This window comes from Lagenorhynchus albirostris, chromosome 11, assembly GCF_949774975.1.
Source record: "Lagenorhynchus albirostris chromosome 11, mLagAlb1.1, whole genome shotgun sequence".
NCBI classification, from domain to species: Eukaryota; Metazoa; Chordata; class Mammalia; order Artiodactyla; family Delphinidae; genus Lagenorhynchus; species Lagenorhynchus albirostris.
This window is the reverse complement of record NC_083105.1, coordinates 64,155,212-64,169,745: the sequence shown is the minus strand read 5'-3', so window position 1 is coordinate 64,169,745 and position 14,534 is coordinate 64,155,212. Positions and strand designations below refer to the sequence as shown.

Here is a 14,534-nt window from a genome sequence, read left to right as displayed (position 1 = left end):
GGGCGGGGCGCTGAGAAAAGGCGCGGCTGGGTGGCTAGAAGAGCTGTCTGTCGGTAACTCAGCTCCAGAGAGAGTGAGGCGGAGGGAGCGCGGGCTGTGGAACGCGCTCGCTGAAAACGATGACTTTCCATCTCCCATCATCGCTGGTGTTCAGGCCGCATTTGGCCTCTCTTGTCTGTGGTCCTAGGCCGCGGCTACCTCACCACCCCTAAACAGTAGGTACAAAATCGACATATAGAGGCCAAAGGATCACTGTACATTTGACTCTCAGTGTTTACAGGAAAAGGCTTTAGTTTTGTGAACAGTTCACTGATGGAAACATTTTTTGAATGCTTATTAAGTCTGGGAAATTACATATATAAACATTTAATTTTCAGAACAATCCTAAGAGGAAGAAGCTATAATCTCCATTTTACAGATAATAGAGAAACAGAATGAGCCCATATCTAGTAATTAGGGGAAGAAGGCGAATTTGAACCCAGCCCTCATTTTTTATCCCTTTTATTCCCTCTCATATAGTGAAGAGCATTGGATTGAGAATTAGGAAATATGAGTTCTCGTTGCGGCCTTGATTCTCTAAAATTCTCTACAATTCCGTGCTAAATAATGCAGCTATATAGAAATGGCAGACACAATCCCAATTTTATCATCCTCTAAGCATCTTTAGTTAAAAGCATCTCTCCCTTCTTCCATCTCCACCACGCCTCTGGTAGACACGAACCTACATTTCCTCCCCATAACCCTTCTGGATCTTTTTTGCATCCCATCCTTCCCAAGCTCTCACCTGCTGTCAGTTTCATTTAAGTAAGCTGTTTCTCCATTACCAATGAGCAGGTGAGCGTGGTTCAGTAGTGAGCGTAAAGAATCTACAAAGCTGGAGAACAGCAGTTTAGGCATAAGAAGTGATTAAAACCGAAATGGGTAGAGAGCTTATACCTCCCGTTTCCCAGAGATTAGGGCAGTCCTAGAAGGCCATTTCATGAGATTCATTCATTTATTGAGCACCTAAATGCCAGGCACTGGGGATACAGGGAGAACAAGAACAATAAACCTGCTCTTTTGGAGTAAACATTCTAGAGTAGTTTGGGATTGTAGATGCATTACAGCCATTAAATAGCAGCTATGAGTTATATACATAAGCAAACACTCCAACCCTCAGAAGAGGTACAAAGACATTTGTTATAAACACTCTGTAACTCAAAACTAGGAGAGGAAGCCACATTACAGAAAATATGGGAATTTTCAACGAAATGCAGTGAAATCAAAAAGGAATATTAAAGCTACTATAGGGAACAATGTAAAGAGGCATTAGGGACTAGAGATGCAACAAAGGCTTTAATTAGAGCGTCTACTGAAGGTCTTGGGGGAAAAAAAAATCTTTCTGCTAAGCCCAAAACAGACCAAAAAACGCTATTTAGAACCACTTCTGGGCTTCCCTAGTTGCGCAGTGGTTAAGAATCCGCCTGCCAATGCAATGCAGGGGACACGAGTTTGATCCCATATGCCGCAGAGCAACTAAGCCCAGGTGCCACAACTACTGGGCCTGCGCTCTAGAGCCCACGAGCCACAACTACTGAAGCCCACACGCCTAGAGCCCGTGCTCCACAACAAGAGAAGCCACTGCAATGAGAAGCCCTCGCACTACAACGAAGAGTAGCCCCCGCTCGCCGCAACTAGAGAAAGCCTGTGCGCAACGAAGGCCCAAAGCAGCCAAAAAAAACCCCACTTCCTTCTAAGTGGGGGAGAGATATTAAATGGTCAAGATATTAGCAAATTCTTTGTGCTTTTTAACAAAGTAGATGGCTGTTTTTAATCCAATTAACACTTTGCTAGCTACTGAATAGGTTAAAGTAGACCTGAGGCTGTTCGTAAATAGCGGTTAGGAAAGATGAATTCTTAAAGGAAAGAGAATTTTTAATTCGGACTTTTGGGGGCTAATCCCAGAGAAAAAGTGTGTTTGTGTGTGAGAGTGGAGATAAATAAATGCCCAAATCCTGCACTTTCTATAGTCATCCTCATCTTTTTTCCTTCCAGTTTCTTGGGCCAAACACTGGGAGTCATCCTCGACTTCTCTTCCAACCTTATAGCAGATCCTACTGGCTCCAACTTCAAGATATGTAACTTCTCATTACCTTCAGCGCTTCCAACCTGGTCCAAGCCACTTGCATCTGTTCCCTTAATTATTGTGAGAGTCTCCTTACCCTTGACTCTATATAGTCCATTTTTCAACACAGAAGCCAAATGAACATTTTTTTTTGGCCATGCCTCGCTGCTTGCAATGGTGCAGTATCTTAGTTCCCCGACCTGGGATTGAACCCGGGCCCTGGCAGTGAAAGCGCCAAGTCCTAACCACTGGACTGCCAGGGAATTCCCCACCAAATGATCATTTTAAAACCCAAGCTAGATCATGTTACTTCTCTACTCAACACTTGTCAATGGTGCTCCATTTCACTGTCTTCCTAATGGCTTACAAGGCCCTACTGTATCTAGCCTTTTGCTGCTTCTCTAACCACATTATCCTACTACTTACTCTCTCCTCCTCACTCAATTCTATACTAGCTACACTGGCCTCCTTGCTCTTTCTCAAACGTGCCGGTATCTTCTCACCTCAGAACCTTTGCACTTGTTTCCTGGAATGATCTTACCCACAAATATTCCTGTGGCTTGCTCTCTCACCTCTTTCAGGTCTTTGCTGAACTATGATTTCGTAAGGCCTTCCTCCCTAGCCATCTTGTTTCCAATTTCAACAATCCTACTTACCTACATGCACACACAAAATCCCTGTCCCTCCTTCCCTGCTTTACATTCTCCAAAGTACTTATCATCTAGCATATTATGTTTTACTTTTCTCCCCTACAACTAGAATGTAAGTTCTATGAGGGCAAGATGCTTGCTTTGTTTACTGCCATATTATCATCTGTAAACAGTATATAGTACTTGGTAGATACTATTTTCTAATGAAGGGATAAATGAAAAGCAGGGAAATGCCTGAAACTACTTTTCAGGAAAGATGGATCTAGTTTTCAATTTTAACTTGTTTTCATCACTGTGATTTTTTTGGTTACCTGTTGGTTTTGAGTGTTATGTGAAATTAAGAAAAGGGGTTAAGATTCCACAATGCAAAAAAGGTAGCACAAGTAAGACATGTGACAATCCACAAATCAAATCAATTCAACAGAAGTAGGCCCCCCAAATCAATTCAGCAGAAGTAGGCGCCAGAGCTAGAGATTACAATAAATACAAGTCTCTAAGGGAATCCACAGAAGTCACAGAAAGGGCTTCAAACTTTCTACAGAAAGTTGAATGACAGAGATCAAGCCAATCTTATTGGCTCTCAAAAGTGTCTGAGAGACCAGGATGATTTAGGCACTGATCATAAGATGAAACTTAGCTCTATCCCAGTTAGTTTAACAAACCTCTATAATTGGGGATCCAGCTGTTTGGAAGTTTACATTGATTTATACCTCATCTATTGCCAAGGATGACACAGTTGATATCTCTTTTAACAAAAGCAAATCACTATTTATGACTTTATAATAAATTTATAGTATCATCCATTCTCACATCGTTCATTTACTACTTCTCTATTCTTCCATTCAAACCAGACCAAAATTCCTAAAACATCGGCAGCTTCCACAGAAGTTTCAGGAGAGGCACAGCAAACAAAAATCTTAAGTTGTCTTATTTCAGAAAATGGAAGGACGGAATGAACAGAACTCAAGACTCAAGTGATTTTTTTTTCAGAAGTGTTGAACATTCTGTTAAACTTATATTTTGTTCCTTTTAGAGTTTTTAAACTATAGCTACTCCTAACATTTTTTATATAATTTGAGCATTATAGCATAAAAATTCTTTCCATTTAAATGGGTAATTTGCAAGATTTACCTTGTGTGTGTGGTTTTATTATGTCCCAAGAAAAGGGTGAGTATTCCCTATCAGCTTTTCCAGGCACCACCAAAAAGGCTATTAATTTTTTCTTCCAAAAGCACTGCTGTCTATACCAACATTTCAGTTTTCAAAGAACCAAATATACAATTATGAATCATTGATAGTGCTTGCTAGATAAGCAGTACATGTTGCTATCATCTGTTAGAGCTATATATTTTTCTGTGTACCAGTCACCCTTCCAGGTATCCATGCGACAATACAGAATGAGGGGTTTTCCCCCTCTGCCACATCATACTTTATATACCATCAGGTTCACTGTAATGATCAAATCTTAGTTAGCTATTTCCAATGAACTCAATTCCCATAGGATCTTGTGCAGTAAGAAAGTACATACTATATTACCAAAACTAAAACAAAACTATTATCATATCAATCAAATGACAGTTAAAGACTAACCTGAAGACTCAGTACACATAAACAATAATCAGATGATTGTTTTATCATTAACATTTATTGATGGGATGGATAAATACAGATTGAGAAACATACTTGACAGCAAGATATCAAACTGATAGCCAGACTATAAAATGTATACAACATCCTTTTTTAAATTTTTAAAAAAATTTTTTTAATGTTTTACAAAGAGCCCTTACTATAATGGTCACTTATATCTTACCATTCACATAACAGCAGTAGAGATCCCAGGGGTAGCATCCAGAACTGAGGTGCCCCAAGGAGGACAGAGGCAAGAACAGAATAATATGCTGAGAAAGGGCTCTTAAGAGCAATACAAAGAAAACAGACAAAAATATCACCACAAAATTGTACCTGAGTGACATAGATTGGAAAAGTGTTTTACTTTTTTTTTTTTCCTTCTTTGCTCTTTGGTCTGATAAGAAAACAGTTTTAGGTGTGTGGAGTAGGGTGGGGAGGTCAGTTTCAAATCCAGAAACCTAGGTTAACACTAAGTTAGTGGGCTGCATTCTTTTCTTTGGGTGCTTAACCCAGCCAGCACTTCCATCTTATAACCAATTCCAATGTGATCAACCACTAATCAGTTAAGGCCTCAGCTTTCAACTGAAGAGTTCCTGATAACCTGATGAAGACATACTTGCTCTGGCTTCAATTAGCATGCTCTCAAGTCTTTTCTCTTCTCTTCATTCACCACGAATACACACTCATAAAGGGGAAGAGTAGACACCACTTTTTAGTAAACGTTCCTTTTTTGCCCTCCCTTTTCCAATGCCAAGTTCATGCTAAAAACTTTAGAAACATTAAAATGGAATGGTCTCCCACTTAAAAAATAATTCTCACTCCAGACCACTCTATCAGGCAGGATTATAGTACCATGCTTTTTATCCCACAGAGGGATAAAAAGATAAAACTTGACAGTGTGATAAAACATGAACATTTTTTAAACCACCAGGAACAAACACTCAGTTAAAAGCTGGGTGTTAACAAGCAGCAACACAAGAAATTTGGGGAGGCATCAAAGTCATTGAAAGTTTCGTGGGACTGCAGAGGGCTTATTTCTCACCATGTGAAGGGTTGCATAGACTGCTTAAATTCTCCCAAACCCAAGAGAATAGTATTTGTATTCCAACTTCAAGATGTCCTAGAATCCCTTTTCCTGGCATTAGTATCAAAACAGATCATCAACAAAGGACTAATCCTTTTAAAATTTAATCAGTTCCCAAGTTCCCACAGTCCTGTGTTTCTGCGGGGGAAACACAGATATGTTTAAAATCCAACCATACTGGGATAAGACTCCTCTAATTGCCTTTGTCCAGAAACAAGGCATAAGGGGTATGGATTTTCAACATGGGGAATTAAGTAGCAGAGGCTTAAGTAAATCCAGCACTGATGTTACCATGATTTTGTTTCTATATCCTAATCCATTGCTGTTTCCAACTGGAGATTTAAATTTTTCTATCAATACTGGTGAAGCCAATAATACAGAACTATGTAAAAGGATACATTAAATCAAAACACTAAAATCATTTAAAAAAAAAAAGAGGAAGCTAAGGGTCTCAGATATGGAAACACATTGATTCAAGTGAAAAGACTAGACTAATTCCTACATATTTTCTAAACCCAAAACGCATAACTGATACTTCAGAAGACCAATGTAGCTTTAGATTAATGCTTCACTAGAGTTCAGCTAACAGCAACACAGGTATCTGATTAAAAGCCCTAATGACAATTCACAGGTATTTGTTTTTGCCAACATGAGATTCAAGCAAAGTTATAGGAATGAAATTTACAGAACTTGAGGCTCCAGGCCTGCTTACCACCACTTACCCTTGACAAGGTTAAAAGGAGGGGGAAAAAAGCCCTGTTTACTAGACTAACTTTGCATGTATAAATCCTGTTTCTCACCCTTTGAAGTGGTGAGGGTAAGAGAAGACACAGCATTTAGAAACCACACAATCTTCTGAAGCCTAAGCTTATGGAATCTGGACAACATGCATGCTAGCTGACAGGCACATCTGCTAACCCAAAGACAATGCAGTAAGCAGCTTCATGCAGAGCCCATAAGAAGTTTCATGACATATGCATAGATATAAAAGCGGACACTGTAGTTATCTTAAAACAGTATCAGGAGGCACTAATATAAAAAAATCTCTAAATTGACCTATATCAGCAATGATCTACTAGTGCAAGGGCCAGACTATGCAGCGTAAAGCAGCTCTTAGGCTCTAGTAAGCACTTTTTTCAAGGTCACTCCTGACAAAGTTCTAAGGAACTACAGACTGCCATGGAAAACTGCTGAGGCCAAGTGGATATGTATCTCTGTGGTGAGAAAGTGAATGTGGTTAGAAAATATGTGACATTTGATGAGAAAAACTGAAAGCTGTAAAAGACATTTTCATAAATCAGTGATCATCAATTCCACAAGATACAGATGCAAACTAAATAACCTTTTGGGAAGGTCAGAAAGGAAAGCTGACTCCGCCAAACAAAATCTAAACAAATAGCCTAAATTTAGTAAACACACCACGCATCTACCAATTACCAAGTACCTAGCACAACACAGAAAATATCAAGGAGAAAGAGGAAAATGTCATCCATAAAAGTAAAGTGACATTCCAAGTCAAAAGTATTACTGGTGTATCAATCAGCACAGAGCTCACTTTACACAGCAATGGCAGGCACTCCAGACAGTTCAAATATGCAGAAGTGCAGGACACTAATTCACCTTCAGTTAAGGCTTACTGAATGAATTCCCTCCTATACTAGGCCAGTGCATCATCAATTCCAACTGTCTCAGTTTTCTCCCCAACCTGTTCCTGGCAAGCAGCAGCACATGTACAACTCCTATCTCCCTATGACTACCAATGAAAAAAATCAATTTATCCACAAAGAATATTTGGTGTGAAAGACGCTGCATTAAAATCAAGAAGACAAATTCAAATTGCATCACCTTTTCCATGGCAAAAAACACCATGAAGACTGAAAAAATATCACATTAAATAATCTGTGGCTAGGTGGCATTTTCAGCTGGACAACTTGGCTTAGAATTCTTTCTGGCCCCTTGAAAGATTTCTTTCCTCAACAAAAATGTTCACTCCTAAAATATGGGATAATTAAGCACCCATTAGAATAGGACTCCTGATCCATTTTTCTAAAGGACTCTTAGAAATCTACAGAAGAACTTCTGCCTAGAAGCTAAAACCACCAAAGATGTACAATCTAAACATAACAGTATCTGAAGGCTAGGCTTGCTCACCTTCATGGCACCAGCACTGTTAAATTCATAAGCTCCAATCTCTGAAGTCATATAGGTTGCAAAAATTGAGGATGCAGCTGCCTCCCTTCAGATCTACAGATAAAAATCAAGTCTTACATTCATAATATAATTTAAAATACAATGTCCTAAAAATTCCCAATCACAGTTTTCATTGTTTTCAGTATCCTTTAGCTCCATGGCTTCTCCCAGATCTATTCTCACATATGGTCTGGGCTTTCACAGGAAGGATAGTACATCCCCCTACCCTTCAGAGACCCTGAGACTGCTCTTACTTGAACACTTTCCCAAAGCCCAATATGAAAAAAAGGACACCCAATTCTGTAGGGCAGAAGCCAGCCTAGCTCTCCAGCCTTCTTCCTCAACCCCACCTTTGTTCTGTATCAAAAGGAAAAAGGGGGTAAAAAGGAAGTTTTTATAATGGAGTCCAGAGTCAGACCATTGGCTGCACCTGCCCAAACTAGAATTTAGAAGGCTACCCTCAATTACAACATAAAGAAAGAGAAATGTCAAATACAGGCCTCTTCCTTCCTTTATGTTTTAAAGGCCACACCGTGTTCTCTCTAGTAGACTGTTAGGAAGTAAAAATGGTGAAGTACAGGGAAGGAAAGATAAAACATGATTTTAAAACACACATACCCACACTTACATACACACTTAAAGGTCGAAACACTTCAAGTGGCCAGAGCCGATCTCAGAACTCACGGCCAAAATCCTATCCTCCCATCCCCACTACACACACACCCCCCACCCTCCAATCCCACCCCCCAGGACTCACTGCCGTGTATCTCATACACACAGCAAAATCCCTATCCCTTCCCCAATTATATAAAAAAACTAAACAGATAACTTACTTTCCTTAAATTATTTTTTTAAAGTCTCTTAAAAGATTTTGACATTTAAATACTTCCTCTCTTCTGATATATTAAACACCAAAAGGATCCACAACTGTTTGATAAAACAAACCCTCCATACTTCAGTCCTGGCAAGAAGAGGGAAGATATCAACTCTAATCGACCTAATTAGGAGGTGGAGAGGCCAAGAACAGAGAAAGTATTCTGAATCCTTCACAGCTTTAACACATTCTCACCTCTCAGTAAAAACTATAATAAAATAGTTAAATTTCTGAGGCAGGCGATATAATAACCAAGGCCCTCTACCACCTTCCCATGTCTCAATATAAATTTATTTCTAGTCCAACAAGGGTGACATGTTTCATAAGGGAAGTAATTTTCTTAGTCCAGAATCAGTAGTTTAAAAAAAAAAAAAAAAAAGATGTGTTTTTAAAGTTTTTTTCTCCTCTTTTTCTTTTTTACTTGGGAAGGGGTGGAAGTGGTGGAGGAGGTTCTGATGGTAGAGGTGGTAGCCGGGGTTTGTCTGTATTGCCAGGTCTGGAGGACATTCCACCAGCCCGTGGATTCAGATATTCTCCATAAGAATGAACATACTCAAACGCAGGTGGCTGAGTGGGCTGAACGCCTTGGGCATGGAGAAGGGAGTGAAGCATATTCACAGTATCTTGATAGTCTATGGTCTGGGTTGCATTGTGACCATTGGCCCCAGTGGAGCCTTTATCCAATTTCATGTGAGGAACTCGAGTTTTACAGCTGGGCTGTGAAAAAGTAAGGCCACTTGTGTCTGAGCTATGCCCAGGCAACTGGGCCATTGCAGGAAGAGGAGGGAAGGAGAAATTTATGGAAGAGGATTTAGTATTCTTGGCAGTCTTAGCTGAATGATCAAACACTGCCCCTCCAGTCTCTTCAGGGAAGGGCCTTTTACGAGAAGAACTGGAAGAGGAGAAAGAGCTAGACAAGCTATAGGGTTTGTGTGCTAAGGTGCTTGTCTGGCTACTATGTTTTGGATCACCTGGACGTTTGTTCCCAGTACTAGCTGGAAGCTGTGAGTGAGAGTGTTTGTGTGAGTGGTGATTATGATGATGATGATGATTAGATGGGTGAGTCTTGTGCTTTTCTTTGTGCTCACGGCTCTTTGTGACACTGTCATCTACAGAATTGTGCTTGTCAGCGGCAGTGTGAACTTTGATGCGCATTTTTATCTCCTCTGGTTTTGAAGTGGCAGCTTTATCTCCACTTGTCATTGGGATTCTCATTTTGAGAGCTGTTTTGTCAGTCTTTTCCAGAAAAGGCCGCTCAGGGTTTTCTGAGCCCTCTGTGGGCATTTTCAGAAGGAGGGAAGAATGGCTATCATGGTGAGCCAGAAGATTCTGGGCAGCGAAGGCATACTGTGACTTCACATTGGCCTCCATGTTCTCCAGTTGCCTCTTCTGGGCAGCCAACTCTTCTGCATGCTTTGCACGGTATTCTTTCAGTGATACTTTAGCTGATGGCACACTCTTACTAGTCTGCTTCTGGGAAACAAATGCATTTGAACCATCCTGTTGCAAGGAATGATCAACTCCTATAAGTGCTAAATTCTCACTAGTCCGATGACCCTGAGCAGGTTCTACCTTAAAAGGAGGGTGGGAGGACAGCCAACGCTCACTCGGCAACATCTCCACATTGCTTAAGTTACTGGTTGACTCTTCAGTGGCTGGAAGGGAAGGCACTGCACTTGTGGTAGAAGAAGCTGACATACTCATTAAACCTGCAATAGTTGTATCTGAAGAGCTCTGGGAAATCATATTAAGGATTGTCTGCTCCGAAGTGTTTTCATCTGCTCCTCGGTCATCCGTTTTTGTTTTCTTGGCAGCCTGGCATGCCTAGAATGAAGCAAATAGCATCTTTTCACTTCAGGTAATTTATCAAATGGAAAAAAAACACTGAAATGAGTAGACTGTGTTTGCTGTGACATTGGGAGTTTGGGATAGCCCATAACCAGGAGGTTACTCTAACATGAGACTGATAATTATTACCATCAGGAGAGATACAATTTTTTAAACCTTAAACCAAGCATCACAAGATCTCAAAGAGGTATCTGAACTCCCATGTTCGTTGCAGCACTTTTCACAATACCTAAGGTATGAAAGCAACCCAAGTGTCCATCAATAAATGAATGTATTTAAAAAAATGTGGTCTATATATACAATGAAATACCATTTAGCCTTAAAAAAGGAGGAAGATTCTGTGAAGACAGCGGAGTAGGAAGCACCAGGAATCTGTCCCACCTAGACAACAACTGCAAAGGCAGAATCTGTCTGACATAACTATTTTGGAACTTTGCAGTCTGTTGAAGGCTTGCAGCTGCCAGGGTAAAGCCCTGGACAATAAACTGAAGTTAATTTCCCTCAATTTCAGCTCTCAGCCCCAGTCAGCTGTGCAGCTGTTCCCGGAGTGGCTTGCACACAGCTTGGGGGATGCTGGTTAGGCAAAAAGAGCTCTATTTTCCAAATACTGGAGATCTGTGGTCTGATCGCTGACTGCTGCTTTCAATCACAGAGATACAAAGAGAAAGGTAGCCATTGTTGTTGCACCTCCCTCCATTGTTGTAATCCCCTCCCCCTCTGGCTGAAGTGACTTCCCTGGATATAAAGGGCCAACTCCCTTCCTCCCCCACTTCATTTTTTGCTTTTTCTCCCTTTGGGAGCCAGATATTAGAGTAGAACATAAAAAAAAAAACACTGTCCCTACAGAAATGTCCAGGAAAAGGCTCAGATAAGAACTGAGAAGACATTAATTTTATACATCAAGCTGATCCTCAGCACAGAAATATCCTTCAAAATCAAGCCCCCACCCCAAATATACAAAAAAAAAAAAAAATCCCAGCAAACTCCAGGAAAGGGAGAGAATCTGATTTCCAGAGTTACCATGTTATTAGATTCAAATGTCCAGTCTTCAACAAAAAAATCACAAGGCACATAAAGAAACACGAAAGTATAGCCCGTTCAAAGGAAAAAAAAAAAATCAACAGAAACTGTCCCTGAAAAAGACCCAATGGCAGATCTACTAGGCAAAGACATTAACTGCCTTAAAGATACTCAAGGAAATGAAAATGTCAAAAAGTCAAGAAAACAACATGTGAACAAAATTAAAGTATCAAAAAAGAGATTAAAAACTTTAAAAGAAACCAGAAAGAAATCCTGGAGCTGAAAAGTACAATAACTGAAATGAAAAATGCACTGGAGGGATTCAAAGGCAGATCTGAACAGGCAGAAGAATCAGCAAACTTGAAAATAGGACAATGGAAATTATCAAGTCTGAGGAACAGAAAGAAAAAAGACTGAAGCAAGTGAACAGAGCCTAAGGGACCTATGGGACACCATCAAATAGACCAATGTATGCATTGTGGGAATTCCAGAAAATGAAAAGAAAGAGAAAGAGGCAGAGAATATGTGAAGATACAGCAGCTCAGAACTCTCCAAATCTGATGAAAAAACATGAACATAGATATCCAAGAAGCTCAGTGAACTCCAGGATGAACTCAAAGAGACTCACATCAAGACATATCATACTTAACCCTCCCAGACTTCAGAGAGTACTACAAAGCGATCAGTAATCAGTGTGGAACTGGCACAAAATCAGACATCTGGATCAACGGAACAGAATAGAGAGCCCATAAATAAACACACATGCCTACAGTCAATTAATCTTTGGCAAAGGAGGCAAGAATATACAGTCTCTTCAACAAGTGGTGTTGGGAAAGTTGGATAGCCACATGTAATTCAATGAAGTTAGAACACACCCTCACACCATACACAAAAATAAACTCAAAATGGCTTAAAGACTTAAACATAACACATGACACCATAAAACTTCTAGATGAGAACATAAGCAAAACATCCTGACATAAATGTACCAAGGTTTTCTTAGGTCAGTCTCCCAAGGCAATAGAAATAAAAGCAAAAATAAACAAATGGACCTAATCAAATACAAGCTTTTGCATAGCAAACAGTAAACAAAACGAAAAGATAACCTATGGACTAGGAGAAAATATTTGCAAATCATGTGACTGATAAGGGCTTAATTTCCAAAATATAAAAACAGCTCATACAACTCAACAACAAAAAAACAAACAACCCAATCCAAAAAACATGGGAAGAAGACCTAAATACACATTTCTCCAAAGAAGATATACAGATGGCCAACAGGCACATGAAAAGATGCTCAACATCACTACTTATCAGAGAAATGCAAATAAAACTACAAAGAGGTACCACCTCATACCAGTCAGAATGGCCATCATTAAAACGTCTACAAATAACAAATGCTAGAAAGGGTATGGAGAAAAGGGAACCCTCCTACACTGTTGGTGGGAATGTAAGATGGTGCAGCCACTATGGAAAGCAGTATGGAGGTTCCTCAAAAAGCTAAAAATAGAGTTGCCATATCATCCAGCAATCCCACTCCTGGGCATACATCTGGACAAAACTATAGTTCAAAAAGATACATGCACCCAATGTTCATAGCAGCACTATTCACAATAGCCAAAACGTGGAAACAACCTAAATGTCCATTGACAGATGAATGGATAAGAAGATGTGGTACATATATACAATGGAATACTACTCAGCCATTAAAAAAGAACAAAATAATGTCATTTGCAGCAACATGGATGGACCTAGAGATTATCATACTAAGTGAAGTTAGACAAAGACAAATATCATATGATATCATTTATACATGGAATCTAAAATATGACACAAATGAACTTACCTACGAAACAGAAACAGACTCACAGACATAAAGAACAGACTTAGGGTTGCCAAGGGGGAGGGGGATGAGGGAGGGATGGAGTGGGAGTTTGGGGTTAGCAGATGCAAACTATTATATATAGAATTGATAAACAACAAGGTCCTATAGCACAAGGAACTATATTCAATATCCTCTGATAAACTATAATGTAAAAGAATATGAAAAAGAATGTATATATGTGTATAAATGAACCACTTTGATGTACAGCAGAAATTAACACAACATTGTAAATCAACTACACTTCTATTTTTTTTTTTCTTTTTTTTGCCACACCACACAGCTTGCAGGATCTGTTCCCCGACCAGGGATTGAACCCAGGCCGTGGCAGTGAAAGCGCCAAATCCTAACCACTAGACCACCAGGTAACTCCCCAACTATACTTCAATTAAAAAAAAAAAAAAACAGATGAATGGGTAAAGAAGATGTGGTATATATACGATGGAATACAACTCAGTCATAAAAAAGAAGGAGATTTTTCCATTTGCAACAACATAGATGAACTTGGAGGGTATTAGGCTAAATACTGTATGTTACCACTTATATGTGGAATTTAAAAAATAAAATTAATGAATATAACAAAATAGATACAGACTCACAGATATAGGCAACAAACTAGTGGTTACCAGTGGGGAGAGGGAAGGGGGAAGGGGCAAGATAAGGGTAGGGGATTAAGAGGTACAAACTACTATGTATAAAATAAATAAGCTACGAGGATATATAGTACAACACAGGGAATATAGCCAATATTTTATAATAAGTATAAATGGAATATAACCTTTAAAAATTGTGAATCATTTTGTTATACACCTGAAATTTATATAATATTGTACATCAACTACACCTCAATTCTTAAAATCATGGTATCAAAAAAAAAAAAGACATATCATACTCAAACTTTCAAAAGCCAAAGACAGAATTTTGAAAGCAGCAAGAAGCAAACTGTCACATACAAGGGATCCTCAATAAGATCATGAGATTTCTCAACAGAAACTTTGGCGGCCACAAGATAGTGAGCTGATACATCCCAAGTACTAAAAGAAAAAAACTGTCGGCCAAGCATCCTATATCTAGTAAGAATGTCCTTCAAAAAAGTGAAGGAGAAATTAATTATCTCCAGATAAACAATAGCTGAGGGGGGCTTCCCTGGTGGCGCAGTGGTTGAGAGTCGCCTGCCGATGCAGGGGACACGGGTTCGTGCCCCGGTCCGGGAGGATCCCACGTGCCACAGAGCAGCTGGGCCCGTGAGCCAT

The 14,534-nt window shown here is 39.7% G+C and overlaps 1 protein-coding gene across 4 annotated transcripts in view; it reads right to left on the bottom strand.

Moving 5' to 3' along the window:
• Nucleotides 1–69: 69 nt before the first annotated feature.
• CCNT1 (cyclin T1) overlaps nt 70–14,534 on the bottom strand; it is a 37,370-nt gene continuing 22,905 nt past the window's right edge. For 3 of the 4 annotated variants that reach the window (XM_060166391.1, XM_060166392.1, XM_060166394.1), the window contains one exon: nt 8,801–10,355. In XM_060166391.1, the coding sequence (XP_060022374.1) occupies nt 8,949–10,355 (1,407 nt within the window). In that variant the 3' untranslated portion in view covers nt 8,801–8,948. Of the gene's footprint in view, nt 209–784; nt 875–8,800; nt 10,356–14,534 lie in introns of those variants that run through there. The other variant, XM_060166395.1, reaches the window with a different exon arrangement.